Source organism: Polypterus senegalus, chromosome 3 (genome assembly GCF_016835505.1).
Source record: "Polypterus senegalus isolate Bchr_013 chromosome 3, ASM1683550v1, whole genome shotgun sequence".
Lineage (NCBI taxonomy): Eukaryota > Metazoa > Chordata > Cladistia > Polypteriformes > Polypteridae > Polypterus > Polypterus senegalus.
Window position 1 is genome coordinate 305878616 of NC_053156.1, and position 26417 is coordinate 305905032.

The 26417-nt window shown below is 48.1% G+C and overlaps 1 protein-coding gene across 5 annotated transcripts in view; it reads right to left on the reverse strand.

The window, feature by feature from the left end:
* LOC120526401 (synaptotagmin-14-like) overlaps positions 1-26417 on the reverse strand; it is an 86927-nt gene that overhangs the window by 17387 nt on the left and 43123 nt on the right. For all 5 annotated transcript variants that reach the window (XM_039749555.1, XM_039749557.1, XM_039749556.1 and 2 more), the window contains 3 exons: positions 12748-12960; positions 692-963; positions 134-583 (listed from right to left, as the gene is read on the reverse strand). In XM_039749555.1, coding sequence (XP_039605489.1) covers positions 134-583; positions 692-963; positions 12748-12960 — 935 coding nt within the window. The remainder of the gene's footprint in view (positions 1-133; positions 584-691; positions 964-12747; positions 12961-26417) is intronic.

Sequence of the window (26417 nt, forward strand, 5' to 3'; positions counted from 1 at the left end):
TCAGTGACGGCCCCCCAGTGGTCAGAGCAGGCTGTGATCCCCACCTTACCTTTTAGTGACCTCGGTGACACTCACTGAACGATCGACTACCGGGAGACCCAGCAGACCACCCTTCCCTCGTTGTCATAGTTACCGTGAGACTGCAGCAAGGCTCCAGGATAACGGGCACCGACATCTTGCCTTGCAGGTTAAGCTTGGTGAGGTAGAAGATCTTCTCGCCCACCACCTTCTCCTTCTTCATGCGTCGCATGCTGTAAAGGCGGAAGCGAACCGCGTAGTTGCCGATCATCTCGGACTCGATTCGGTTGAACTTGAACGTCTCCATGAAGACGGGGCTCGGCCCCCTCTGGATGCCAGTCTTTGCCCGCTGCTTTTTTGTGGGCAGTATGACCAGGTGGACCTGCCAGGAGGTGTTCCCCAGCCGACTCAGGGGGGAGATGTCTGTCACAGCTGTCACCGTGACTATGAGCCGTTGTTCCTGGGAGTCGTAGTCGAGCACCACGTCCAGAGTGCCACACTTTGCCATTGTCTCCGGCTCAAAGGATTTCGGGAGCAAAGAAGCAGATCCACGGGCCGACATATCCTGAAAGAGAGCAATGAAGAGCAAGATTGTGAGGAAGGACAGACCCCCCAAAGCCCCCTCCCAACCCGGAGGATGTTACTCGACAGACTTAGGCTCCGTGTCACTTACCTCTGGGCTGAGGACAGCCGTGCTGTCGCTGGGGACATCTTCTTCGTAGCCCTTGTTGAGGTAGCTCTCGGTCTCGTGGCCAGCGCTGCCCTCACTGGGACACTTGCCGTAGGAGCGCCGGGGGCTGTCGCTGCAGTGGGACAGCTCACACTTGCCGTCCCCCAAGTCTGACGGGGTGCAGGAGAGCCGAGGGGACCCGTCCTCGTCCTGATAGGGAGGAGGCTGCAGCTCGTCTAATGGGGGTGTCCTCCTCATCCTCTGGATGCAGTTCACTGTTGGGTAAGAATACATGCAGTCTGGTGAGGGGGGTAATGAAGGAGACAGGAGGGCAGATGGACCCCCAAGTACCCCACCGAGACCTCAAAATCCCCACTCTGGGCATGGACAGTGAAGTTGTGAAGAGAAGCCCCCACCTCCACACTTCACTCCATTTGAGACGCCTCCTGGGTGACCTTTACATGTCCTCCTTGTCACCTCATTCCTAAAAGGACACCAGATGGCCATTCATGAATCACTGAATTACGGCTCACGTGATTTAAACTGTCTGGAGCTTCTGAAAGGCCCTGGGGGTCTCATAAACCTGTGGACCCCCGAGAGCTTGAAAATCCAAAACATTTTAAAAACAGGCAGTGGTGTTAAAAATCATCCTGAGCTCATTTCTGAGTTATTAAATAAAAGGGGCAGAGAGCCCCTCACAAGCAGGGCAGGAAGGCAGTGGGCAGGGCAAGATGTTTGAGTGGCAGGGGCCTGGGAGGGGCCAGACGTTTGAGCAATAACAACCTGGGCGGGGCTTGCTGTTTAAGTGGCAGTGGCCCAGAGACTGAGATGATGCCCATCTCGGTGATGAGTTAGTGTCAGATGCCAGTGGCCGATTCTGTGGTGCCAACAGGGTCCAGGCGTGGGATGGCGTAGGCCTGGTGCTCTTTGTTCCTGGGTCAGACCAGTTTTAGATGTGTGACCTCTCAAAATGGCAAAGGCTTGTAAGGTTCTTAGATTACTTGGATGAAGCGAAGTTGGTAAGGCTGCCAAAGAAGACCTCAAGTGCCAAGAGACAGTGGGAGAGCACAGGGGCTTAAAGGGGGTTGTAGGGTCACTCGGTTCATTCACTGTCACTTTTGACAATGCCTGTAATTAACAGGATGCCCACACCAGGAATGCCAACTTAATGTTGGCCAAGTGAGGGACCTCAGAGATCTGCACAGTTTCTGAAAGGGGTGCGTAGCTCGGTGAAAGACGCCATTCAACAAACACTTTCACTTTCTCTGTTGTGGTTCTGAGGTGGCACCAGAACTTCAACAAATAACAACCTAACAATCCAACTGACTGATAACAAAAGGTTCATAGAAGATGATGTGTGCAAACATAGAAAGAGACACACGTGGTATGTGCAGAGACTCACCGATCAGCCGGCACATTCCGACCAGTGCCAGGTGAAGTGAATCCCATTGATGATCTTGTTACAACGGTGCCAGTCAAGGGCTGGCATACATTAGGCGGCAAGCAAACAGTCTGTTCTTGAAGGTCTCAGCGACTGTGACAAGGGCATCTCCACAATGGCAGATCTAGTGGGGTGGTCCTCCAAGGAAGGAAAACCAGTGGCCAGGCAACATGGAAACCCAAAGTCCATTGGTGCCCATCTGCCACACAAATTACTGACAACCTTAATGGTGTCCATGGGAGGAAAGTGTCAGAACACACAGTGCATGCTGCCCCCTGTCCTCCACTGAAAGGGCCTACAATGGGACCCCAGAGCAGTGGAGGACGGTGGCCTGGTCTGGTGAATCACATTTTCTTTTAGGTCGTGTAGACAGCCAGGTGGGTGGGCATCATTTACCTGGTGAAGAGATGGCAGTGAGATGCACTCCAGCAGAGACAGGGTGCGGCTCTGGGCAATGTTCTGCTGGGAGACCTGGGGCCTTGAAAGTCATGTACGGTGGACCACCTACGTCCACCCCTTTGTGATCACGGTGTTCCCTGATGGCGTCCTGCCACGCTTTAAAATGTGTTCAGGAATGCCTTGAGTAACATGCCAAAGAGGTCAAGGTGTTGGATTGACCCCCAGATTCCCCGGATCTTAGTCCAGTCGGACATCTGGAAAAACATGAAGGCCCCCCCTCCCCCCTCACAAGTTACAGGACTTACAGGATGTGCTGCTGATATCTCAGTGTCAGATACCACGGGGAGCCATCAGAGGTCTCTCCATGGGGCAGAGCTGCTTTGGGGGCACGAGGGGGACCCTCACAATATTAGGCGATGCTTTTAATGTCAAAAAAATTATAAAGACAAAGGAGAACAACGGACGACATGAAACGACAAATGACGACAGCTTAGTTGAACTTCATCTCTCCTACAGAACGAGGCGCCTGCCTTATGAATTGTGATCTTAACATTCACGTTGTCAAGATGGAGACGTTCTTCTGCTCGTTGTGAATCTTCAACTATCCAAGTACGGCGCTGCTCTGCTCGCCACCCGCCAGAGCTGTTGTTGTGTGTGTGTGTGTCTGTGTGTCTGTCTGTCTGTGTCTGTGTGTCTGTCTGTGTGTCTGTGTGTGTCTGTGTGTGTCTGTGTGTGTCTGTGTGTCTGTCTGTCTGTGTGTGTGTGTGTGTCTGCAGGTGTGTGTCTGTCTGTGTGTGTCTGTCTGTCTGTCTGTGTGTGTGTGTGTGTGTGTCTGTCTGTGTGTGTCTGTCTGTCTGTGTCTGTGTGTGTGTGTCTGTGTGTCTGTCTGTGTGTGTGTGTGTGTGTGTCTGCAGGTGTGTGTGTGTGTGTCTGCAGGTGTGTGTGTGTCTGTGTGTCTGTCTGTGTCTGTGTGTCTGTCTGTGTGTCTGTCTGTCTGTCTGTGTGTGTGTGTGTGTCTGCAGGTGTGTGTGTGTGTCTGTGTGTCTGTCTGTCTGTGTGTGTGAGTTGCTGCTCTGCACTTTCTTACAGGATTTGTGCTGACCTGTGCTTTGTAAACGCTGGAGTCTGCTCTTTAAAACTTGGGTTTTGGTTGCCACTACGGAGCCGTGTGAGAATTTTTAAAGCTTTTTTTCACTTCACGTTTTTTTTTTTGCTTTTTTTTTCTCGCCAGCTGGGTGTGCGGAGGTGCGCTTGGAAAAGTTATTTGTATTTGTACTTGTTCTTGTTATCTGTATTTGAATTAGCATCGAGGCGGCAGGATAGAAAGCAGCAGTAACTGATATCGGCATTTGTAAATAAATAACCGCGTCGTCGTAACAGCGATTCCTTAGTTTAAAGGAAAAGAAAAAAAGGCCGCGGCTGACTTCAAAGCAGTAAAAGGTGGAAACTCAGTAGTGCGCAGGTAAGCAGCCAGCGTTAAGACACCGATCAGGCACAAGGAGCAAATAAGGTAGTAAAGTTTTATTGATTTGTTTATTTTAGATTAAACAGTCCTTAGCCGTCCAGAGGCAGAACAGTTAAGTGGGCGACAGCGTATTGGTTCATTAATACGGGGGAATACAAACAGTGCGAGTGAAGAGCTTATAAGTAAGAAGAGCGCAAAGTTAGGAGAGACAGAGAAAAGTAAAGTTAACCTCATAGAAAGGCAGGCAGCTGAGAGGGAGAACAGTACAGGAGCTTAAGGGGGAAAAGGTGTAAAATATCTGTAGCAGATCTTAGTGTTACCATTTAAGTTAAGGAGCAGCTGAAAGAAGAAGAAATTTAATTTTAAGAAAAAAAAAATATATATAGTTAAGGCAGCTTAGTAATCCCAAATCAAATTTTAATAATGAGGCCAGTGCAATGCAAGTCCTGTTGGATGTTGGACTTTTAGATGATGGTTTGGAAGAGCCAGTTGTCTATGAGGGCTACATCTGCAAGAGATGCCAGCTGATCCAGCACCTCGAGCTCAGGGTCGCTGAACTGACCTGCGTTGTAATAGAGAATTGGCGGACTTGGCCCAGGTGTCCTTTAGAGATAGTGTGCACCCCTAAGGTGGTGCGGGAGGAGATTCCAGACCAGACAGGTAGGAATAGGTGGGTCACGGTCACAAGGCGTAAGGTAAAGGGTGCACACTGTCCGGGGGCATCAACCCCAGAATTAGAAGTGTCTAACGTTATCATGTCCTGGCGGAGCTGGACGGTGACTCTGATAATTCTGAGGTGGTAGGCAGGGTTGAGGAGCCCCAACGGGCCACCTCAAAACCAGTTCCCAAAAAGAGAGAGGTAGTGATAGTTGGGGACTCAATCATTAGGGGGACTGAAGCGCAGGTGTGCTCCAGAGAGAGAGTCTCATGCGGTGTGTTGCCTTCCGGGAGCACAGGTGGGAGACCTCCTGGAAGGGTGGATAGGCTCTTGGCCAGAGCGGGGGTGGATCCAGTTGTCATTGTCCACGTTGGAACAAATGACATACATAAGGGTAGTCTGTCAGTTCTGCGATCCAAATTCAAAGAGTTAGGTACCAAGCTGAGGAGCAGAACTGACAAGGTAGTCTTCTCCAAGTTCTGCCTGTGCCAGCGCCAGTCCAGGTAAGATTGAGGAGATTAGAAGGCTTAGCGTGGCTCAAATCTTGGTGCAGGGTAGAAGGGTATAGGTTTATGGGGCATTGGGACTCCTTTTGGAACAGATGGGACCTGTTCGCCGTGACGGTTACATCTGAACCGGAGGGGCACCAATGTATTGGGGAGGCGTATGTGTAGGCTAGTCGAGGATTGGGGGGCAGGGAGTTTAGGACAGGCCAGATTTAGATCTATACATGGAAGAACAAACAATGGTGTAGAAATAAAAATGCATAGTAATGTAAATTTTAAGCAAACACGTAAAGATAGAAGGATTAACACATTAAAAATAGCTTGCCTTAATGCTAGAAGTATCAAAAATAAGGTAAGTGAGTTGGAGTTGTATGTAGCAGAGCACAATTATGATATTATAGCAATAACGGAAACCTGGCTAAATAACAAAGATGGGGATGAGTGTAACATAGAGGGATACACATTTTTAGGAAGGATAGACAGAACAGAAAAGGAGGTGGGGTTGCTGTTTATGCCAAACAGGAATTAAATGTAAGTCATCTTCAGTTGGATGATGAGCCCCATCTTAGTGAGGACATGTGGCTTCGCCTGGAAAATATTAGGGAAAAGGTCTCATTTTAGGAGTGTGTTATAGACCACCCAATTCAGACAGTAATTTCAACACACATCTTTTAGTAATATCAAAAGGCAAGTTTACAGGGGATATTATAGTCATGGGGACTTTAATTATCCAAATATTAACTGGGATAACCTTACAGATGGAGGAGCACAAGAGCAGGAGTTTTAGAAGTAATCAGCGACTGTTTTTAACACAGCATGTTAAAGCACCAACAAGGGGTGAAGCCTATCTGGATTTAGTATTCTGTAATAATCAGGATAGAATTGAGGGTGTAGAGGTGATTGAACCACTAGGGTCAAGTGACCATAATGTAATACAATTCTCAGTATTTTGTAAGAGTACAGATGCAAAGACTAAAATTGTTAAGTTGAACTTTAGTAGGGCTAATTTTGAGCAGATGTGACAAAGTCTAAGTAGGATAGACTGGGATAAGCTTTTAAATGTGGAGACAGTCGAGGAGCAGTGGAACAGGTTTAAAAATGTTTTACATGTAATGCAGGACAGATACATACCTAAATTTGGAAGTAATAGGAAACTAAAAAAATCTCCACGATGGATTAATAAAGATTTAAAAAAGAAGTTGCAAAGGAAAAAACTGCTGTATAAGGCATATAAGACTAATGACTGCAAAGAGAACCGTAGCGTATGAGAACATGAGGGCAACCATTAAGAAGGATATCAGAGAGGCTAAAAGACAGTTGGAGAGGAATATAGCAGATAAGGCGAAAGAAGACCCCAAGAGATTCTTTCAGTATTTTAGTAGTAAAAGAACAGCTAAGGAGGAGGTCAAGTTCATCAGGAATAGTAAAGGGGAATTAAAAGATACAGACAATGAAATAGCAGATGCCCTAAACTTACATTTTTCTGAGGTGTTCACAAGTGAGCAAGTGGATAACCTGCCAGAGGTAAACAACTACTAAGGAGGTACTGAGGGATTTGGAAATTGTAGAGGGAGAAGTGCTGCTCAGATTAAATAAGATGAAATCAAACAAATCACCAGGCCCAGATAATATTTATCCTCGTGTTCTTAAGGAGGCTAGTGAGTACATATATAAACCCTTGACACATATTTTTAGGAAGTCACTGAGCACTGGAGAGATTCCAAAGGACTGGAAAATGGCAAATATCATCCTGTTATATAAAAAGGGTGACAGGGCAGATCAGAGCAACTAGAGGCCAGTAAGCTTAACAAGCATCACAGGAAAATTAATGGAAGGAATTATCTACACTAATAAAAGGCAAAGCCCTCACTGACTGACTGACCGACTGACTGACTGACTGACCGGTCACTAATTCTTCAACTTCCCGTGTAGGTAGAAGGCTGACATTTGGCAGCTCATTCCTTCAACTTATTTACAACAGTTAAGCAGGTTTCATTTTGAAATTCTACACGTAACAGTCAACAACGTCCGCCATATTGAACTTTCTTATTTATGGCCCCATCTTCATGAAATTTGGTAGGCGGCTTCCCTGCGCTAACCGAGACCGATGTATGTACTTATTTTGGTGGTATGATGCCACTGTCGGCCACCATATTGAACTTTTCAACAGTCTTTGTTACTTATGGGCCCATCTTCAAGAAATTTGGTAAGTGGGTTCCCAACGCTAACTGAATCCTACTTACGTCCATATATACGTCCATAGCCTGCAGCTCGGTCACCGTGTGAGGCGGCGTTGGGTCCCGCATCCCAACTCCTCCCACATTATTGGCTGCCTGCCTATATAAGGCCGCCCGTCGCTCCGGTCTCTACATTCCCTTCATTGCTTCGCCACGGGATTCACGTCTCCCTGCTGATAACTTCAGCCTTTTTATTTAATCCACGGCTTCTCCGCTGTTTTATTGTTCATTTATTACGATTATAGTTATTGTGTAGGTATTTTAGACTTACTTTACATTATTTCCTTTATCATTCCAACCGTACCCCCATTAACATGTCTATCGAGGTGATCACCATCGATCAAAGAACTGTCACTTACCGAGTGGTTTCCATGCCCAGAGATGGCGCCTGCCTTTTCCATTCTCTGTGTTACATATTGCACGGCCATATCAGGCTCACTCTTGATATCCATTGTGTCTTATGTATTGACTGACTGGACAGGTTCAAGGTGTGGACTGATGACGTACAGGAGATAATTAGACTACACAGGAGCACTAGAAGAGTGAAATGCTTAAGCCCTTCACCTATGGATCTGCATGTGAGTTGATGGCTGCCACTGAATTGTTCGGTTGTCACTTTCAAGTGTACCGAAATGGCCAAATATTTTACACCTTTGGACAACCGCCAACGCCTCTTAAACATCTTAGACTGACAGGTGACGATTTGAGTAGTGGACACTTTGAAGTTTATGAATGTTTAAACTCTCAAAAGCTGGATGTGATTTTATCGATGAAACTGGTTGTGTACTTACAACACTTGACAGATGGCGAATGTCACTTCAACACGAGTCCTACAAATACTGTCGTCATTGAAACAAACCATGAAACTCAAACCGATTATGACAGCAGCAATCCAAGCTGTGAGATTTGAGACAAGATTACTGTTCACATGGCCGACTGTACGTTACATGCTCAGAGTCAGCTCAGCGCACAGCTTGGTCAGATTACAACCAGAGCGCCGAAATGACAACGTGGTACACAAAGAGATCCTTAAATAATAATTATTGGGAGATTTACACTCAGTTTAAAAAGGTTTAATATTCTTCTTAATAAAACTTCTAAGGCAGTACTTCACCACTGCGCACTATTTTGCTAGTTAAGGAGAAGATTGATCAACACATGACAAGGACAGGAGTTATGAGGGACATCAGCGTGGGCTCAGAAGAGGGAGGTCGTGTTTTACTAACAGGCTGGAATTCCATGAGGAGGAAACAAAAGGAGACGACCAGAGTGGAGCAGATGAGATGATTGATGTGGACTTTCAGAAAGCATTTGATGAGGTGCCACACGAGAGGTTGGGCATCAAGTTAAAAGAAGTGGCAGCTCAGGGTGTGAGTGCAGAATTGGCTGAGACACAGGAAGCAGAGGGTGACGATGGTGAGAGGACCTCATCAGAACTGGCCAATGTTAAGGGTGGTGACCAGCAGGGGGCAGTGCTGGGGCCGCTGCTATTATTAATATCTATAAATGATTTAGGTAGGAATATAAAGAACAAGCTGGTGAAGTTGGCAGATGATACCAAGATAGGCGGATTAGCAGATCATTTGGAATCCGTTATATCATCACAGAAGGACTCAGACAGCAGACAGAATTGGGCAGACTTGTGGATGATGACAATTAATGTCAGTAAATGTAAAGAATGACACATAGGAAGTAAAAATGTGAGGTCTGAATACACAACGGGGGTCTGAACATCGAGAGTCCACCTTATGAGAAGGATTTAGGAGTCATAGTGGACTCTAAGCTATCAACTTCCAGACAGTGTTGAGAAGCCATTAAGAAGGCTCACAGAATGTCAGGTTATATAGCGCCTTGATGTGTGGAGTACAAGTCACAGGAGGGTCTGCTCAGCTTTATAACGCACTGGTGAGGCTCATCTGGAGTCCTGTGTGCAGTTTGGGTCTCCAGGCTACAAAAAGGACATCACAGCACAAGAGAAGGTCCAGAGAAGAGCAACTGGGCTGATTATGGGGGGCTACAGGGGATGAGTTATGAGGAAAGATTAAAAGAGCTGAGCCTTCACAGTGATGAAGAGGAGACCTGAGTGAAGTGTTTAAAATGATGAAGAGGAGACCTGAGTGAAGTGTTTAAAATGATGAAGAGAATTAATTAGTCCAGTGGATCAAGACAGTGACTTTAAAATGAGGTCACCAAGAACACAGGGACACATTTGGAAACTTAAAGGTAAATTTCACACAAACATTAGAAAGTTTTTCTTTACACAAAGAACGACAGACACTTGGAATACGCGACCAAGTAGTGTGGTGGACAGTAAGACGTGAGGGTCTTTCAGAACTCGACTTGATGTTTTCTTGGAGGTAACAAGTGGAGAGGACTGGCGAGCTTTGTTGGGCTGAATGGCCTGTCCTCGCCCAGAGTGTTCTGATGTTCTAATTTAAGAAGACACTTTAAACACCTGGAACTTCTCCTCCACCTGCAGTACCGCCAGCAACCAGCAGGACGCGCTGAGGGGCCTTCCACGTGTGCAGATGATGGCATCGCCATCACTGTGACTGAGAGAGCAGTTGACCCAGCAAGTGTAGCCACCAGGGACACTGCGTGTGAACACGTCAGCCATTAGCCGACTTTGTCCTGACTACTAAGCCGCAGGTGACTCGCAGGTGGTGTAGGTGAAGCCCTTCTTCCTCCGCACACATGGAGGGCCCCTCAGCACGTCCTTCTGCCTCAGTTTTTGGAGCTCCGCCCCTTCTTGGCCTTTGGTCACACCTGCTGGTTGCAGGCGGTACTGCAGGATTCCCTTTAAGGTTCTTGCCCACTGTGTCCTCGTGAAGTTATACCTGCTGGCCCAGCCGGTGGTCTCTCTTCTGTATTTTTGTGTCCTCCATTTCCTTCCATTTTCCAGTCCAGCACCAGTTGATCGCTCCAGCCATTGGTGCCTAGGGGTCCCATCTCGACAGAGGTGGGCTGAGCAGTCAGCTTCATGGAGGAAGCTCAGGCTTGGGATCTGCAAGAGTGTTCTAAAGGCAGGAGAGGACGGACGTCCTGCTGTTGGTTAACTGGGGGCACAGCTGCCCATCTCCTTTAGCTGGTGGATTATTGGAGTGAAGTTCTGTCCGTCAAGATTGGCAGTGTCTGAGTGATGGCACTTTGTTTCACACTTAGATGGCACCTCAGAGAGCCACCTCTGGGGTGTCACTTGGCTTCTGACTGATCAGTTTGTCAGAAAAGACGCAGAGGCTGCATCTCCAAGAGAGGCCCAGCTAAGAAAAGCTGCCAGGACTTGTGCCCCAGGCATAGCACACGGATAATGCCAGTCTGCCCTAGCACTGGCAGGAGGAGGTGGGCACTTTGGCAGCAGAGCTGGGTTGCTCTTAGACAGCGGCTTTTTGCCACCATGGGTTGTGTTTGCCGACTGCCGACATGTCCGTGTTTAATTTGATTTGTCAATTTAAGACGCGCACATCCGAAATGATTACTCCTCCGTGTCTCATTTGATTCGGTATTCAGCCACTGGGGGTCCCTGAATATCGCAGGGGATTTCACACATTCAGGCCAGACGAGCACAAAATAAAATGAGAAGCCACATAGCCAACAAAGCACCTGCAAAGCGATTTCTACACAATCACAGAACGTCACGGCATGAAGGACAAAGAAGGGACTCATGGGGACCGAATGAATCATCCCAAGGCATCAGTGCCACACCAGGAAATGACAACGAGACACAACAAGGACACTCCACAGAGATCCATACTCACATATTACAAGTTACAACGACCTCATATATATTTATATACATATGTATGAATGTACAAGTCTTATAATTAAATAAGTTTAGTAAAACTACAGTCTCAATGGGAGCCTACGCCCCCTGCTGGATACACGTTACAACAGCACAAGAGAAGAAGCAATACATATAAATATCTATCTATCTAGCTATTATATAGCGCCTTTCACTCTATCTATCTATCTATCTATCTATCTATCTATTATATAGCGCCTTTCAATCTATCTATCTATCTATCTCTCTATCTATTATATAGCACCTTTCATTATCTATCTATCTATCTATCTATCTATCTATCTATCTATCTATCTATCTATTATATAGCGCCTTTCACTCTATCTATCTATCTATCTATCTATCTATCTATCTGTCTATTATATAGCGCCTTTCATTATCTATCTATCTATCTATCTATCTATCTATCTATCTATCTATCTATCTATCTATTATATATTATATAGCGCCTTTCACTCTATCTATCTATCTATCTATCTATCTATTATATAGCGCCTTTCACTATCTGTCTATCTATCTATCTGTTATATAGCACCTTTCATTATCTATCTATCTATCTGTATACTTTTGGCTCTGCACTCTGGCACACATAGCTGAGGTCGCCCACCCCTGCTCTAGATGCTAATGCCAGGAGAATGCCACAATACGAGCCAGCAGTGGCACACCCGGTGGGCTCACATTTGATTTTCATAATTTTATTGAAATCCCCCCGACGCAGCTCTTAAAGGGTCGCCACGCTCAGCCACGTTTCCTGGTGTCACATGAAGGCGCGTCTGTTATTTCCTGGTAGCCTGAAGGGGCAGGCCAGTGGATGGGCTGGCCAATCACGTCCTTTCTTCTGCCAGTCCAATCACTATGCTTCATTCTGCAGTTTTTAACAGGTCACTTTAAAGCAGACGTGTGTGTGTGTGTGTGTGTTGGGGTCCCTGTGACAGACTGGTGTCCCATTCAGTGTTGGTTCCTACCTTGTCCCTGATGCTGTCTGGGTGGGCTTTGACCCATCATGACCTTGAATTGTCTTCACATGATAAACCTTTGGAGATTAAAGCACATCCCACCCATCACGGTCAAGCCAAAGCCTGGCAGCGGGGTAGGAGTGTGCCCTCCAGGGGGCACCGTTCCCGTCTTCTTATTGTGGAGGACCATTCAAAGCAGAGAGGACACAAAGGGACAAACCACCAGGTCAGGCAGCCCACTCACCTTACAAAGTTCACCGGGGTCAGTGAAGCTGCTTGATGGACTGAATGGACGGCCTGCTTAGGTAATGGAGGTGGCGTAGGGCAGCAGGGGGCGCTCTACCCTCACAGTCCATGGGATGTTTCTGGCATCTCTGTGGAGTCTTTGCATGGCAGGCTGTGTTATTTGGCCAATGGTCCACCCTAACTGGTCCTGCTGGGAATCAGCAGAAGGGTGACCAGTGTGTTCAAAGATCACAAACACCAGCAGGGACTGTGCTGCCATCGAATCAGAAGTAAATCTGGACAGACGGCGAGCGTGGCGGGGCAGCATGCAGGTGGAGGCGGCGCGTCGGACAAGGCATGCAGGTGGTCTTACCATCTTCGGTGGACGCCTCGCTGCTGTAGCCGTCATACTCTGCAGACAGCGACGTGTACTTCTGCCGGGTCTCCCAGACGTATCCCTTCGGGTGGCGCCCATCGGTGGCACGGCTGCCCTGCGACCGGCTGACTGCCTCCTGGTATTTCCCCAGGATGTCATCTTCGCTCTCCGAGGAAGAGCCACGCAGATCCCCGTCAGGGTAATCGCTGCCTGCAGGCACAAGAGAGGAGCATCAGAGGCCAAAGTGGCGTCCCCAGGGGTCAGCAGAGGGGGCACTAAAGACCGGCACGGGTTCATGTGACGGTGGGCTTGTGAGGTGCCCTGCCACAGTTCTACACACAGGTCCACTTGGGCGTCCCTAAACGATGACCAAGCCATTCGAGTTCCTCCAGGAAGCGCTGTGGGGGGCCACAGCAGAGGGTCTGACTACTTCTAGGAATGGCGGGGGGGCAGTTTGAGATTTGTAATGAATTTGCAAGCCTTTCTGATCGCATGTCCTCACTTTGTCACTGCGGGTCGCTGAGTGTCACTTGATGTCACCACATGCAGTGAAGGCTGCAGCAGCATGAAGCAGCACGGAGAATTTGAGGGCCATTTGGATCTGTGAACTGCCAGCTGGGCGCGGCCTGCTCGGGGACGAGGGACAGGGACAGGGACAGACCGGGGCGACACGGTCACAGGTCGCTGTCCCCTCGTTTAAGTGGAGGGCCTCTGATGTCACTTCTGCTCCGACCAAGGAAGCCCCGCCTCTTCCATCATGGCCACTTTTTAACTATGCGCGTGCCACACCAGAAGCGGGTATTCCAAATAGGAGCTGCCTTTGACGTGGGTGGGAATGCCATCTCCAGGGGCACATTGGATTTATTTTCTTTTTGGCACTGTGCTGTGTGATGTGACTTTCACTGTGGACCCCAACACTTCAATGGCGCGCCTCTAATTTCACAAACGGCCCCAAAACAGTTCATACGTTTAAAACAAATGCAATCAAATGAAAACATCCTTAAACTCCAAAAACAAAAGAATAAAATTAGAGCCATCAGCATCGACTCCATTGAATAGCCCAACTCTACCATCCACCATGCGCCAACGCTGAGCCGCAGGCAGGAATAACCCTCATGTGCCAGGGTCTCTCACACAATTACTTGGCAACCACTGAGCCCTGAACCTTCACCTTGGTCTTCATGGAAATCTTCTTACCAGATGGTACTGATAATCCAAAACACATGAGGTGGTGCCAACTTTGCCAAACTGACCTGCACTCCGGGGATTTGTTACAGCAGAGTGACAGGGAAATCAAGTGACATGACAGCAGAGAATGAAGACCAGCGACATCTGCTGAGCGTCAAGCAAACTGCAGCAACTGATGACGTGATGTGACTGGCAAACAACTCGCTTTATCACACGTGCATAAAGGATGGCATGGAGATCTGTGCTTGTGTACAACAGCAGACTGAGAGCTAATCACCGTCACGTCACGAGAAAGAAGAAGAACAGCAACATCTGCTAAGCGTTGTGCTTCAGCCTCACTGGGCTTCAGCTCTCCCCTTTGTGTCTGTTTCTGTGTTAAATGAGGATTATTTAGTTTGTATGTGTTGATGTGCCTTCTGTTACTTCCCTTGTGCTTTGTGGGTGGTCCACCAAGAGGCGAGACCACCAGTACATCACTACAAGGGACTGCCCTCCGCCCTGTGAAGGCTTAGGAAAACCCACAGTCCCCTGCGGTTCATTGAATGACGTGGTTGTGACTTTCTCTGTTATTATTCTCTGCTTTTATGGATTTTGAACCCTTGCTTTCTTTGTAGTTCTCTTTGGATTTGTGTGCTCAGTCATTGCTTGCCTCTAAATGGCTTTATTCGGACAACTCCTTATGCCTTTTGTGCTCTTTGGGATTCGGATCACTACAGAGCATGTCTGCAAAATACATTTTTTTTATTTATAAAGACTCCTTGTTGTCCCTTTTGCTGACTTTCCATGATTTGACGGCTCAATCGGTGGGCATTTTGAGCAATTTTGGGACTCTGTGTGCTTTGGAACTCGTTAGGTCATAAGAGTGAGGGACAAGCAAATCGCAGAAGGCACTTCAGTGATAAGAAGAGAGAAGCCATCAGAAGATATGACTCTGAAGCACATCGTCACATAGGAAGCCACCATGAAGGACAGCACAAGGGAGCAACAGGCAAACACGATGGCACAGCCACGCGAGACAAAGGCCAGCATGCACAATGTGACAAGGATGACAGGACAGAAGACAACTATGTGACAAAGACCCAGAAAGAATGAGCAGACAAGGTGGTGAAACATCTTGGGCATGGCGACCGGTGGTCCGTATGGTTTACTAGTAATTCACAAATTAGCCGTCCTGCCCTAGTAAAGCTAATCCTGTGAAGAAATCCAAACTCCTCACCAGCGCACATGAGTGAAAGGCACTATATAATAGATAGATAGATAGATAGATAGATAGATAGATAGATAGATAGATAGATAGATAGATAGATAGATAGATAGATAGATAGATAGATAGATAGATAGATGTAAGGCACTATATAATAGATAGATAGATAGATAGATAGATAGATAGATAGATAGATAGATAGATAGATAGATAGATAGATAGATAGATAGAGTGAAATGCACTATATAATAAATAGATAGATAGATAGATAGATAGATAGATAGATAGATAGATAGGGTGAAAGGCACTATATAATAGATAGATAGATAGATAGATAGATAGATAGATAGATAGATAGATAGATAGAGTGAAAGGCACTATATAATAGATAGATAGATAGATAGATAGATAGATAGATAGATAGATAGATAGATAGATAGATAGGCACTATATAATCGATAGATAGATAGATAGATAGATAGATAGATAGATAGATAGATAGACAGATAGATAGATAGATAGATAGATAGATAGATAGATAGATAGATAGATAGGCACTATATAATCGATAGATAGATAGATAGATAGATAGATAGATAGATAGATAGATAGATAGATAGATAGGGTGAAAGGCGCTATATAGTTGATAGATTAAGAAGTTTAAGAAATATCACAACTGACAACACACACCAGAATAACAACACAGAAGACCAACCTCTGCCTTGGCAGACAAGCAGAGACCCTGGCAATGCCCTATAAAGGTGCATTGCCAGCACAGACATGAAGGACCCCAGCTGTGTTTCTTGCCACACGTCTAATGCCGCAGTGACACTGAGTACAATCTGCAGCATTGTTTGGAAGGGGGCAAAAACTTTTTCACAACACCCTGTTTCTAGGTTGCTACGAGTGCTTCAACCAGCTGGCTTGCAGTTCTTCTTTCCCAGTCTCTTTGCCACTAGGGGGCCACTCTCCTCTGATCCGTATTTGACTATTGGGGGGTCGGCACTCCACCACCCCACCCCTCCCTCGACCCTGTGTTTGGCCCCGGGTGGGCCGCCCTCCTTCTCTCCACCTCCCTGGCTCAGTTTGTGTCAGCGTGTGCGCAGGCCGTCACGGTGGGCCGCTCTTCTGAAGGCTCCTCGGCTCCCTTCGAGTCCCAGCAGAGCTCATTAGCGGTGGATGCTGCAGGTCCCTCGGCCCCCCGCCGCCCTTTTGCGCTGCTTTTGTTTGAAAGCTTCCATTAAAGGACGAGCGCAGCTTTGATTGCTCGTGCTTCAGACAGTCAGGTTGGAGCAGCTGCACTGCTGCTGCCCCTCGTGTAGAGCAGAAGACCCCCAAACAGAGGAGAAGCAGACAGGAAGCCTCCAGAGAGGAGGTACAGGCTGAGAGAGCAGGTGAAGTGGAGGAGACAGCGAGGAGAGAAGAGTGAGAGGCCAAGAATGTCAACGACCCACCAAGCCCCCTCACCTGCCGCTCTGTTCTTCTTCTTCTTCTTCTTCTTGTGGTCCTCACGAGCTGAAGCCTGGCTGCTTTGGGGTGGGCCGTTGGTGCCCGCTGTTTCTTTTTCTGGACTTTTGCCTTTGGACTCTGTCTTCACTTTCTTGGTGCCCTCCGTGTTTTGGCCCCTGGCTTCTCCTGAGTCGTTTTCTTTGGCCCGTTCGGTGCCAGCTGATGCCCCCCTGGATTTCATCCCCTCCTGGTCTCGGCAGTCCCGCCACTTCGAACTGTGCCATTGCTCCTCTCCTTCCTTTGGGATTCGCTGGGCACTCTCCTTGGGCCCCCTGCCTGAGGGTCTCCATTGTGGGCTGGCATCTCGTGCCCCTTTCCCCCTCGCCTTTGCTCCTCGGCTGGGTGAGACTCTCTGCCTCTTCTTGGGTTTCTGTTTTTCTCCCCCTTGCTGCTGTCTGTGGCCTGCGACCTGTCACTGCAGGTCGACTCTGTAAACGTTTCGGTCGAGCGTGAGGACCCCGTGCTGTAGTCCGTGGTGTAGGCCTCTGGGTCGCGGGCCGAGGCCTGCTGCTTGTATTTTAGTGTCTCTGTGGTGTGGCCCTCTTCCTCAGAGCCCCGTTGTTTGTGCCCTTTGAACTCCTCGTCCTCCTCTTTCTGTAAATTGTGAATCATAGTGGTGACCTGCTCTGTTACAGAGTCTGTCACTGTGTAGGTGACGTCCCCGACGACGCTGGCCAAATCGTCCATAGCATTGGTCAGTGAGTCCACAATGGAGGAGACCGAGGGCAGAGGCAGGCTGGACTGGAAGCCTTTGAAAAATGCCATGTTGTTCAGCGTGGGTGTCTGTCCGGGAGACCCTCAGTGGTCCTTCCAGGTAATGGTGGGCTTCTCTTCTAATGGTCACTTCCTTTTAGGTAAAAGCTGAAACAGAAATGGCAATAAGCAAAGACACATGGGGTGACTGGTGTGACATCATGGGTGACGAGAGAGACATCGTTTAGCTCACCACACATGGAAACGACTTTCAGAAGGAACCCCATGATGTGCCACTGGGCTGTCGTCCTCGGCTCGTTTCATTTCTTTTCATTTGGGTTTCCTTTCTATTTGGTCATTGGTGTCACCTTATTGTCCTTTATTCCTGCTCTTTGTTCTGTTTATGCTGCCTGCTCCATGCTGAGCCCCGAGGGGGCGGGGCCTCCTGACATTACTGCCGTCGGCCCCGCCCACACTGCGCCACAATATGGCGGCTGCAGCCTCATGTAGGCAGGATTGCCAGTGCTGTGAAAAAGTATTTACCCCCCTCCTAATCTCCTCTGTTTGTCTCCACTGAGCCATTAAGGTCTCATCTGTGGACATCTGCTTGAGCCTAAGATGTCACTGGTGACCGCGGTCTGGCTCACCTGGAGACAGAGGACAGCAGGATGACACCCTCACGACTGCTCGGACTGAACGTTAACTGAGTGGGAGCGGCTAACAAAGCTGGACGTGTGCTTCTCAAAGGTCACCACACACTTTGGAAATTCCTGAACACTGGAAGTCGGATAATCTGATCCCAGGCTGATCCGAGCTGACCGGGCACCTCAGACACATTCAGGGAAGTCAGGAACGGAGGCCCTTAAAATGGCTCTGGGCGGACCGGACAATAGCTGACCCTGCGCTCTGACCTCCCAAAAGTGGGCATTAACCCTCAGGCGGCCTGCCATCGGGGGCACCTCCACTGGCCAGGCTGTTGGGATTCCGGCCACTTCTCAGGAGGTCGTCGTGGACCCCACAGCATCGTTGGCAACCTGTGAGATCAAATCCCACCACGCAGGACCTCAGAGACCCCACAGGCCAGGGGTCCTCAGGGGTGGTCCTCGTTTCTCAGTTTAGTTTTAAACGCCGCATTTCGGTTTTGCTTCCTGTTTTCTAAAATGGCCACCAGTTAAAGCTGTGATGGGAGAGACAATGGGGGTCCAGCGGGTGACTGGAGCGTCACGGAATAAACAGAAAACAGAAAGCATGCGGACCCCCGATAGAAACCTTCAGTCCTGGGGGCCCTCAAGTTGGGCTTCTCAAGAGCGGATGAGCGACGCAAAGCAGAGAAGACAAATTAAAAAACAGCAAGAAAACGAGAAATAAAAAGGTAAGGTCATTGTACTTATTTAAGAAAAGCGATGATCTGAAATAAGAAGAAGAAAAAAAGTACGCGCTCACTACAAGCAAGGAATCCAGATTTTAAATGAAAGCAAATGACATTGTCAGTAAAAAAGAGAGAAAAACAAAATACCGAATAAAAGTAAATGACGTATTTTGAAAAGAAAATTGTCTGAGAAACACCGAGGACGTGAGCCACAGAAATGCGCTTTCTTTCTTCTTTACTCCTGTTACTCTTTTTTTTTGTTTAATTATTTTTCGTTTGTTTTCTTTGAATTTGATTTTTGGCGCTTTGTCATTTCTGTTATGTAATTCTTATCTGTGTGCGGTTGTAATATTTTATTTCTTGAATAAAAAGAATTGCATTTAACATAAAAAAGAAAAAACTAGAAAAGCAAAAAACAACCAAACACACAAAATACGCAATAAAACTGACATTTGAATTAAAGGCACAAAACAAATCGAAAATGCGACGCAATGCGCGGCAAAGAGAAGCCCCGCCCACATCCCGCGCGTCCCCGCCCCCGGCAAAGGCCGCGCAGATCGGCTCAGTGGACGCGCCCGGCGGCCTCGTGAAATGGACGCTGATTGGACGGTCGCGCGGAATGAGGGGCCCCCGCGCTCCTCTCCATTAATCCCAGCCCGCCCAGTGCCGTCCGGTCCCGTCCGTCTCCTGGAGATGATTTATCGCGGACGTGGCGAAGGCGGGCGCTGCGATCCCGGTGTCCTCGCGGTGTCCTCGCGGCTCTCCTGCGCTTTCTTCTTGCCGGTCGCTCAAATGGCGCCTCTTGAACCGTCGATTTTGTGGCCCCTTTTGTTCTTCTGCGCAGTTGTGCTGAGAAGGGGCAGCCTCGTCACCCGAGGTCCAAGTGGGTCACGAATTGAGGGGCTTCTCCTTCTCACTGTCAAGTTCTGCTCAGATGTCATCTTAATGTCACCAGGCTGATGTGATTATCCAAGGCGACTTCCAGCAGCTGACATACAACTGGTTTCAGTTCTTCAGTTTCTTCAATTAGAGCACAGACAGGTGAAGTGACCTGCTCAGGGTCACACAGTGGTGGCTGTAGTTTTTGTTTGAAGCCACCACCCCAGGGCTGCCCACATCATCTATTTGGCATGGCACCAGGGTACCCATAAGGAGAAGCCCACTAAGGTCCACTCGCCTCCGAGTTCATTGACTTCTCTGCTTCATCTCCAAGCTTTCTGGTTTCCTCCCTCATGCTACAGAAGTGCAGGTTGGCTTCAGTGTTGACCCTAAACTGGACAGATGGGAGCCACTGGGTGTGCCCGCTAATTAACTGACATGTTTTGTGCTTCCTGGCACAGAATGCTGATGGCATAGGCTGCAGCACCCCACCCATCCTTCCTTTTTCTTAACCCACTAGTCGAGGAGAGGGACACAGGGAAACTGGAGCCTATCCTAACAGTATGGGGCACAAGGCAGGAACAATAACTGGACAGGACGCCAGCCCATCAGAGGGTGACACAGACACACACCAGGGCCAGTTTAGCAATGCCAGTTCACTGGACCTGCATGCCATTGGACTGTTTCAGGAAACCCACAAGCACACGGGCAGAACATGCAAACTCCACGCAGGACGTGAACCCTGGTCTGCTACCACTGTGCCACCATAGGGCACCCCAGGACCCCATAGCTGACACAGCGAGTTAGAGTTCTGATTTGATGGTTCACCGAGGTTTGACAAACTGAATGAAGCGTCCATTAAACAAGCAGGTGGTCTAAGGGGGACCCCAAATGACGCTGTGGTGACGTTAATCCTGCTCTGCATGTGACCCACAGCTCTCGTTCAGTCAGTCACTTTGGTCTCATCCAGCCACACACTCCATCAGCAGGAGGTTCATGAGAGGGTCCGTCACTGGGTGGGATGTCAGTTGGGCTGACCGCCACTTTAGAGATGCCACTTAGTCAAACACACATGACTTTGGGATGTGGGAGGATAAAGGGCCAACCCAGGTGGGCATGGGGAGAACATGCAACCTCCACACAGAGGGGGCTCAGACCAGGACCTGGTGAGGACCACAGCAGTCGCTCCTTCACCACACGGGCACATGGCAAAGCCACGGGAGACATTCATGGCCGTCACGTGATTCGGGCGCAGGGACTGAAGGCAATCTTTATAGTGCCCGACACATGAACACCCCGATGGGCGCCGCTTCACAAATCGAATGAAAGCACAAAGTCAAGCAAAATCAGATCATGGCGATACGCTGAGTGAAAGGCACTATATAAGACAAAAACGGACAGGGGTGACATCCCGGGTGCTCCTGCGTGGAGTTGGCTTCTTCTCCCTGGGCCTGGACGGGCAGGTTAGGTGACCTGGTGGTGGATGGTGGGCACAGCACAAACCAGCTGAAGTCCTGCCCCCCTGGCCACCTGCCTGTTATTCACAAACATCTGCCTGGCGCCGGGCCATCGCCCAATCATCCAACACAGTGTTCAATGCCCTGCTGGCATCGCTAAGTGCCACGTGAGGCTGCTCTTTGTGCCGCTCTGCCTTCAGATGACCCCAGCGGGCAGGAGGACACCCTGAGACCACAGGGACACTGCGGGTTCACATCTCTCGTTGGGACTGGCATTCAGTTCCGTGGCCCTGCCATGAGTCTTCATCACCTGACCTTCCTCAGGGGGTGTTGTTGTGTAACGTTGATCTCCAGTCTTGTAATTACGGTACGTCTGGCCCTTTTATACGTGCCATTTGGGTTGTGGGCGGAGTCACGTGACATCACCACTGCTGGCCCCTCCCACTGCCTTGGTCTGGCGGTCAGAGCTGCGGCCCACTGGCCTGTGAGGGGTCTTTGTGTTGCTGTTTTCTCTTTTTTTTGCCCTGTCATTGGATTTTGCGTCAGAATCCCCTTTTGGGACGGTGGGGTTCCCTTGTAGCCAACTCCTCTTACCTGTTTGCACTTTTTGGAGCTTCGCCTTCTACTTTTCTATTTATGTTTTTCTTAATAATTCCTATTCTTATTACAAGCCAGGGGTTTATGGTCACCCTATTCAATGTTGTTGTCTCGCGCTGTGCCCGCTGTGCCCACTGTGCCCACAAGTCAAGGCGAGTGCCATGAGTTGTGGCCAGTCGCTGACTCCCAGACTGCGTGTTTTACCAATGAGCTCTGCACTTTCTAACGATCTCCTGCTGAGTCAGCGAGTGAGCGACCCAACAAACCCAGCGGACCACCGACCAGAACACGAGACAAAAACCAGCAGATCTGGGAGGGACGTTTGGAAGGGCAGAGAATTCAGTCCAAGGCTAACTAACCTCTAAATCCGTCACAGCCTCGGAGGACAACGCAGAAGCTGCTTGGCACAACATACTGGAGAGCAATAAAAGTAAACCTCGAGAGCTCAGATCAGACGGTAAAGGTAAGAGACCCCCGGAAGACCACCGACAACCAGTGAAATCGCAAATCCAGTACTGACCTCTCGCCATCTTTGTATTGTCAGTTATGGGGACGTGCGGTTGGTGACCTGCGGCTCTCACTTGATGCTCTCTCAGCCCGCTGACCCAGAGTGGCACCCGTGCCATACATTCAGGGGTGGGCAGTCTAAGGGGGCCAGGGATGTGTTCCTCAGCCCAGACAGAAAGAGCTTTGTGGGGTGACATACACTGCCATGGAATTCCTGGATGTCACATCATACCTGATAGGGTTCCGGCTGGGAGACACTGGGTGGGGGTCCCACCGTGATGGGTATCTGGCCACCCTTCTGCTGACGTGCTGCCCTAAGCTGCTTCCTGCTTTCTCTCGTTTGGGAGTCGCTTCCAGGATGAGGACGAGGGGACTCCTCGTACAGTTTGGGTCTCTCCATTCTGTCCACTTTGACTCCTGTCACCTCACCGCTCATCGGGACAAGACGCTCTGAGTGTCACAGTTCTAAATGAGGTGAAGGGACTGGCAGAGCACCCAGAAGATGGCGCTGCCCACGTGTCTCAGACTGTCAGGTAACCTTCTTCACAAAGGGACCGTCACAGCTCCTGGAGTGTGTTGTGGCTGCGGAGAGCCGGCAGGCGTATCGGTGGTCTCCATTTTCACAGAGTGACAGGACTGTCAGCTGCTGTGATAAGTAATCTGGCATGGGGGGGTGGAAGAGCCCATCAGCCAACCCTCCGTGGGACCGCCAGAGAGCGAGGGACTTCACACAGCTCAGTAGGAGCTGATTGATTGTCACACGCGTCAGGAGGACGAAGGTCAGAAGAGAAACGGCGGCTCCAGGAGATAACGGTGTGCGGTGGCCGAGGGGATTTGTGACAAGAAGAGAGAAGACGTCAAGCTGTCCTTTACTGTCATCGCTGGGCTGGCGTCACGCGTCACCTTTTAGGATTTTTAACAAGCGAGACACGGCACTGAGGACCAGCAATTAATGAAAGGCACGGCATGTGAATAAATGAAAGGCTTTAAACGCTTCACTCTAAGGTTTACTATTCTGCACGGTTAGGGTTGATTACCAATAAAGATAACATCATATAACATAATATAATATAATATAACATCACATCATATCATATCATATGTCCCCGTGGCAGCGTGGGTTTCCTCCCACAGTCCAAAGACAGGCAGGTTAGGTGGATTGGTGATCCTCAATTGGCACTCGTGTGTGTGTGTGCCCTGTGGTGGGCTGGCACTCTGCCCGGGGTTTGTTTCCTGCCTTGCGCCCTGTGTTGGCTGGGATTGGCTCCAGCAGACCCCCGAGACCCTGTAGTTAGGATATAGTGGGTTGGATAATGGATAGATGGATGATATAAGATAATATAATATAATATAATATAATAATATATAATATGATATAAGATAATATAATATAATACTAGCAAACTACCCGCGCTTTGCAGTGGAGAAGTCGTGTGTTAAAGAAGTTATGAAAAAGAAAAGGAAACATTTTAAAAATAACGTAACCTGATTGTTGATGTCATCGTTTTGCGTATTTGGCGGCAGAGTCACGAAGTTGTTTCCGTCTCGCTGCATCAGAAAATGTGCCACGACGTCTGACACGCCCCCTTTCTAGTGTTTTCTCACAGCTTGGACTGCTGCTGTCATAATGGGTTTGAGTCGACATACACAGAACACTTTTATATCAAAGCGGTCGAGATTGTCCGTCCGTCCCGTGAGTGGAGAGCGTAGCGGTATTGAGCTCATCACACACTTACTGCTTACAGCCTGAGGTACGAAGCGACGTGATGTGAGAAGAGTTCTGGTGCTCCCATCGTTCTCTTTCTTTTATGTGCGATGCGCTGGAAAAAAAGACAAAATGGTGTCTCTGGAAATAATTAATTCATGTTGATGGAGTACAAATGTCTCACCGTGTAGTAAATATCAGGGGGGTTCAAAAGGGCGACCTCAATATAGAAAAAAAGTTTCAATTTCATCACAAAAATAACAGAAACTACGAGTATTAAAGTAATAAAAATGTAATGTAACCAAATGAATGAGTTTGTATCAAATATTTACAAATTAAAGATCTTCATATTGAATCCCCTTAAGAAGTGGTCAACTTAAACGTCGGGTCAGCCAAGTATCTAAAATATATTTACACACATCCATATCTTCATATCTATACACACAGACACACAAATTAAATATATATATGTCTGTATGTGTGTCTATATGTGTGTGTATAGCTTTGGTCACTGAGTGCAAGGGAGAAATAATAAAATGTAGTCTATAAGTTATTAAACAGTAAAACATTACCGTTTTAAGAAGTTAGGGTACATTGAGCACTACTGGAGTGATTGCGGGTAAACTCCATTTTAAAGACGGTGTCACACAACAGGTAAGTAACTAACAGCAGCTAAAATATATATGGATCATCTCTCGGTAGTTGATCCCTTTTGAAAGGCGCTACACGACGGCTGTGGTATAGAAATTACATTTTCTATGTGAACGTTCAAATTTGTGCCTCTGGTAATGTGCCTTACCGCCATTTAAAGAAAATTAGTTTTGTGTCCTCTGCAGTGTTAAGAGAGAAAGGCTTTGGTTTGGGATAAAAGGAAAAAAGGTGTAAAGAAAGGAAAGTTGACTTTTTCTTTTATATAGTATAGAGAGATGTGTTCGCTGACGTTATGATCGCCTTTTGGGGACAGTCGCGGTGGGTCTTGTGTAGACTGGTGAGACGTCCCCACCATTAATCAGCTGTGATGGCACTGTCAGTCCTGCACTCGTGTGCGTGTCTTCATAATCCGAGGTGAGGACCTCATAATCGTATACGTGCAAAAGGAAGTGTGAATCGCCTTAATATTATTTTGCCGCGGTGTAGAAAAGGGGTCCCGTGTTTGCACTTGTCTGGGCTACAGCGCAGGGGGAGGATGAAAAAAATTAAAAGTGTTCACTTTGACTTAAGGCAGAAGCGCAGTCAGCGTCTCAAAGGCCGGCACAGCTATGCACGCGCGCTGGCTGCTCGACTTTTGCTGGGCAGGAGACCACAGTTTTTGCAGACACGTTCATGATATCAAAAGTCTCAGCGCTCTTTGGAGGTGTTGCTTGTTGTCTGCATTCACAGTCAGTTCACGTGGGCCGTTCGGAGTACATGCATCGAAGCTTCTGAGCCGTGCCTGTGCTATCTCATGCGATCTCGCGATGTCCACGGCGTTATTTGATGTTAGCTAAGACCCGGCACTTAAAAGTTTCTCTCACAGTTTCGCCGAGTTTGTGCCAAACACCACCCTGACCATCTCATCTTCATCTGAATATTTAGCAGCAGAGTTTCTATTGGATTGCCACTGAGGAACAGCCTTATATGGGCAGGCACTTAGTTACGTGGGAGGCGTGGCGATGAGGGACGTAACTCCGCCTCACACGGCGACCGAGCTGCAGGCTTTGGCAGTATATGTGTACGTAAGTAGGATTCAGTTATGACCACCACGCGTTGAATTTCAAAATGAAACCTGCTTAACTTTAGTAAGGAAGCTGTAAGGAATGAGCTGTCAAATGTCAGCCTTCTACCTACACGAGAAGTTGGAGAATTAGTGACCGGTCAGTCAGTCAGTCAGTCAGTCAGTCAGTCAGTCAGTCGGTCAGTCGGTTGGTCAGTCTGGTCAGTTGGTCAGTCAGTCAGTGAAACTGGTCAGTTGGTCAGTCTGGTCAGTCTGGTCAGTCAGTCCAGTTGGTCAGTCAGTCAGTCGGTCAGTCAGTCAGTCAGTCAGTCGGTCAGTCAGTCAGTCAGTCAGTCCAGTCGGTCAGTCTGGTCAGTTGGTCAGTCTGGTCAGTCAGTCAGTCAGTCGGTCAGTTGGTCAGTCAGTCAGTCAGTCAGTCAGTCGGTCAGTCTGGTCAGTCGGTCAGTCAGTGAGGGCTCTGCCTTTTATTAGTAGAGATAATATAATAATATAATGCAAGCTGTGCTCAGTTGGGTTGAAATCTAAATAATTAACGTAGACCTTAGCATTAACGGTTGCAGTGCACCATTTGTTAGAGTGTTTTTTTAATGCATGTTATAATAAAATTCCTGACATTTGTCAATTCAACATTTAAATCCTTGTGACGTGCCACATGTTGGAAGGACACATTCAATGCAAATGTCTCTATTATATGCCATTTGGTATGGGATTTATCAAACCAGCATTAATGTTTCTTATGCGCCATCTGTTGGAATGTAAAATGCAATGTATTTTACTTCTGTATTTTTTGTGACACACCATCTGTTACAATGACAGAGATCTAGCAACCAGATGGACACACAGGA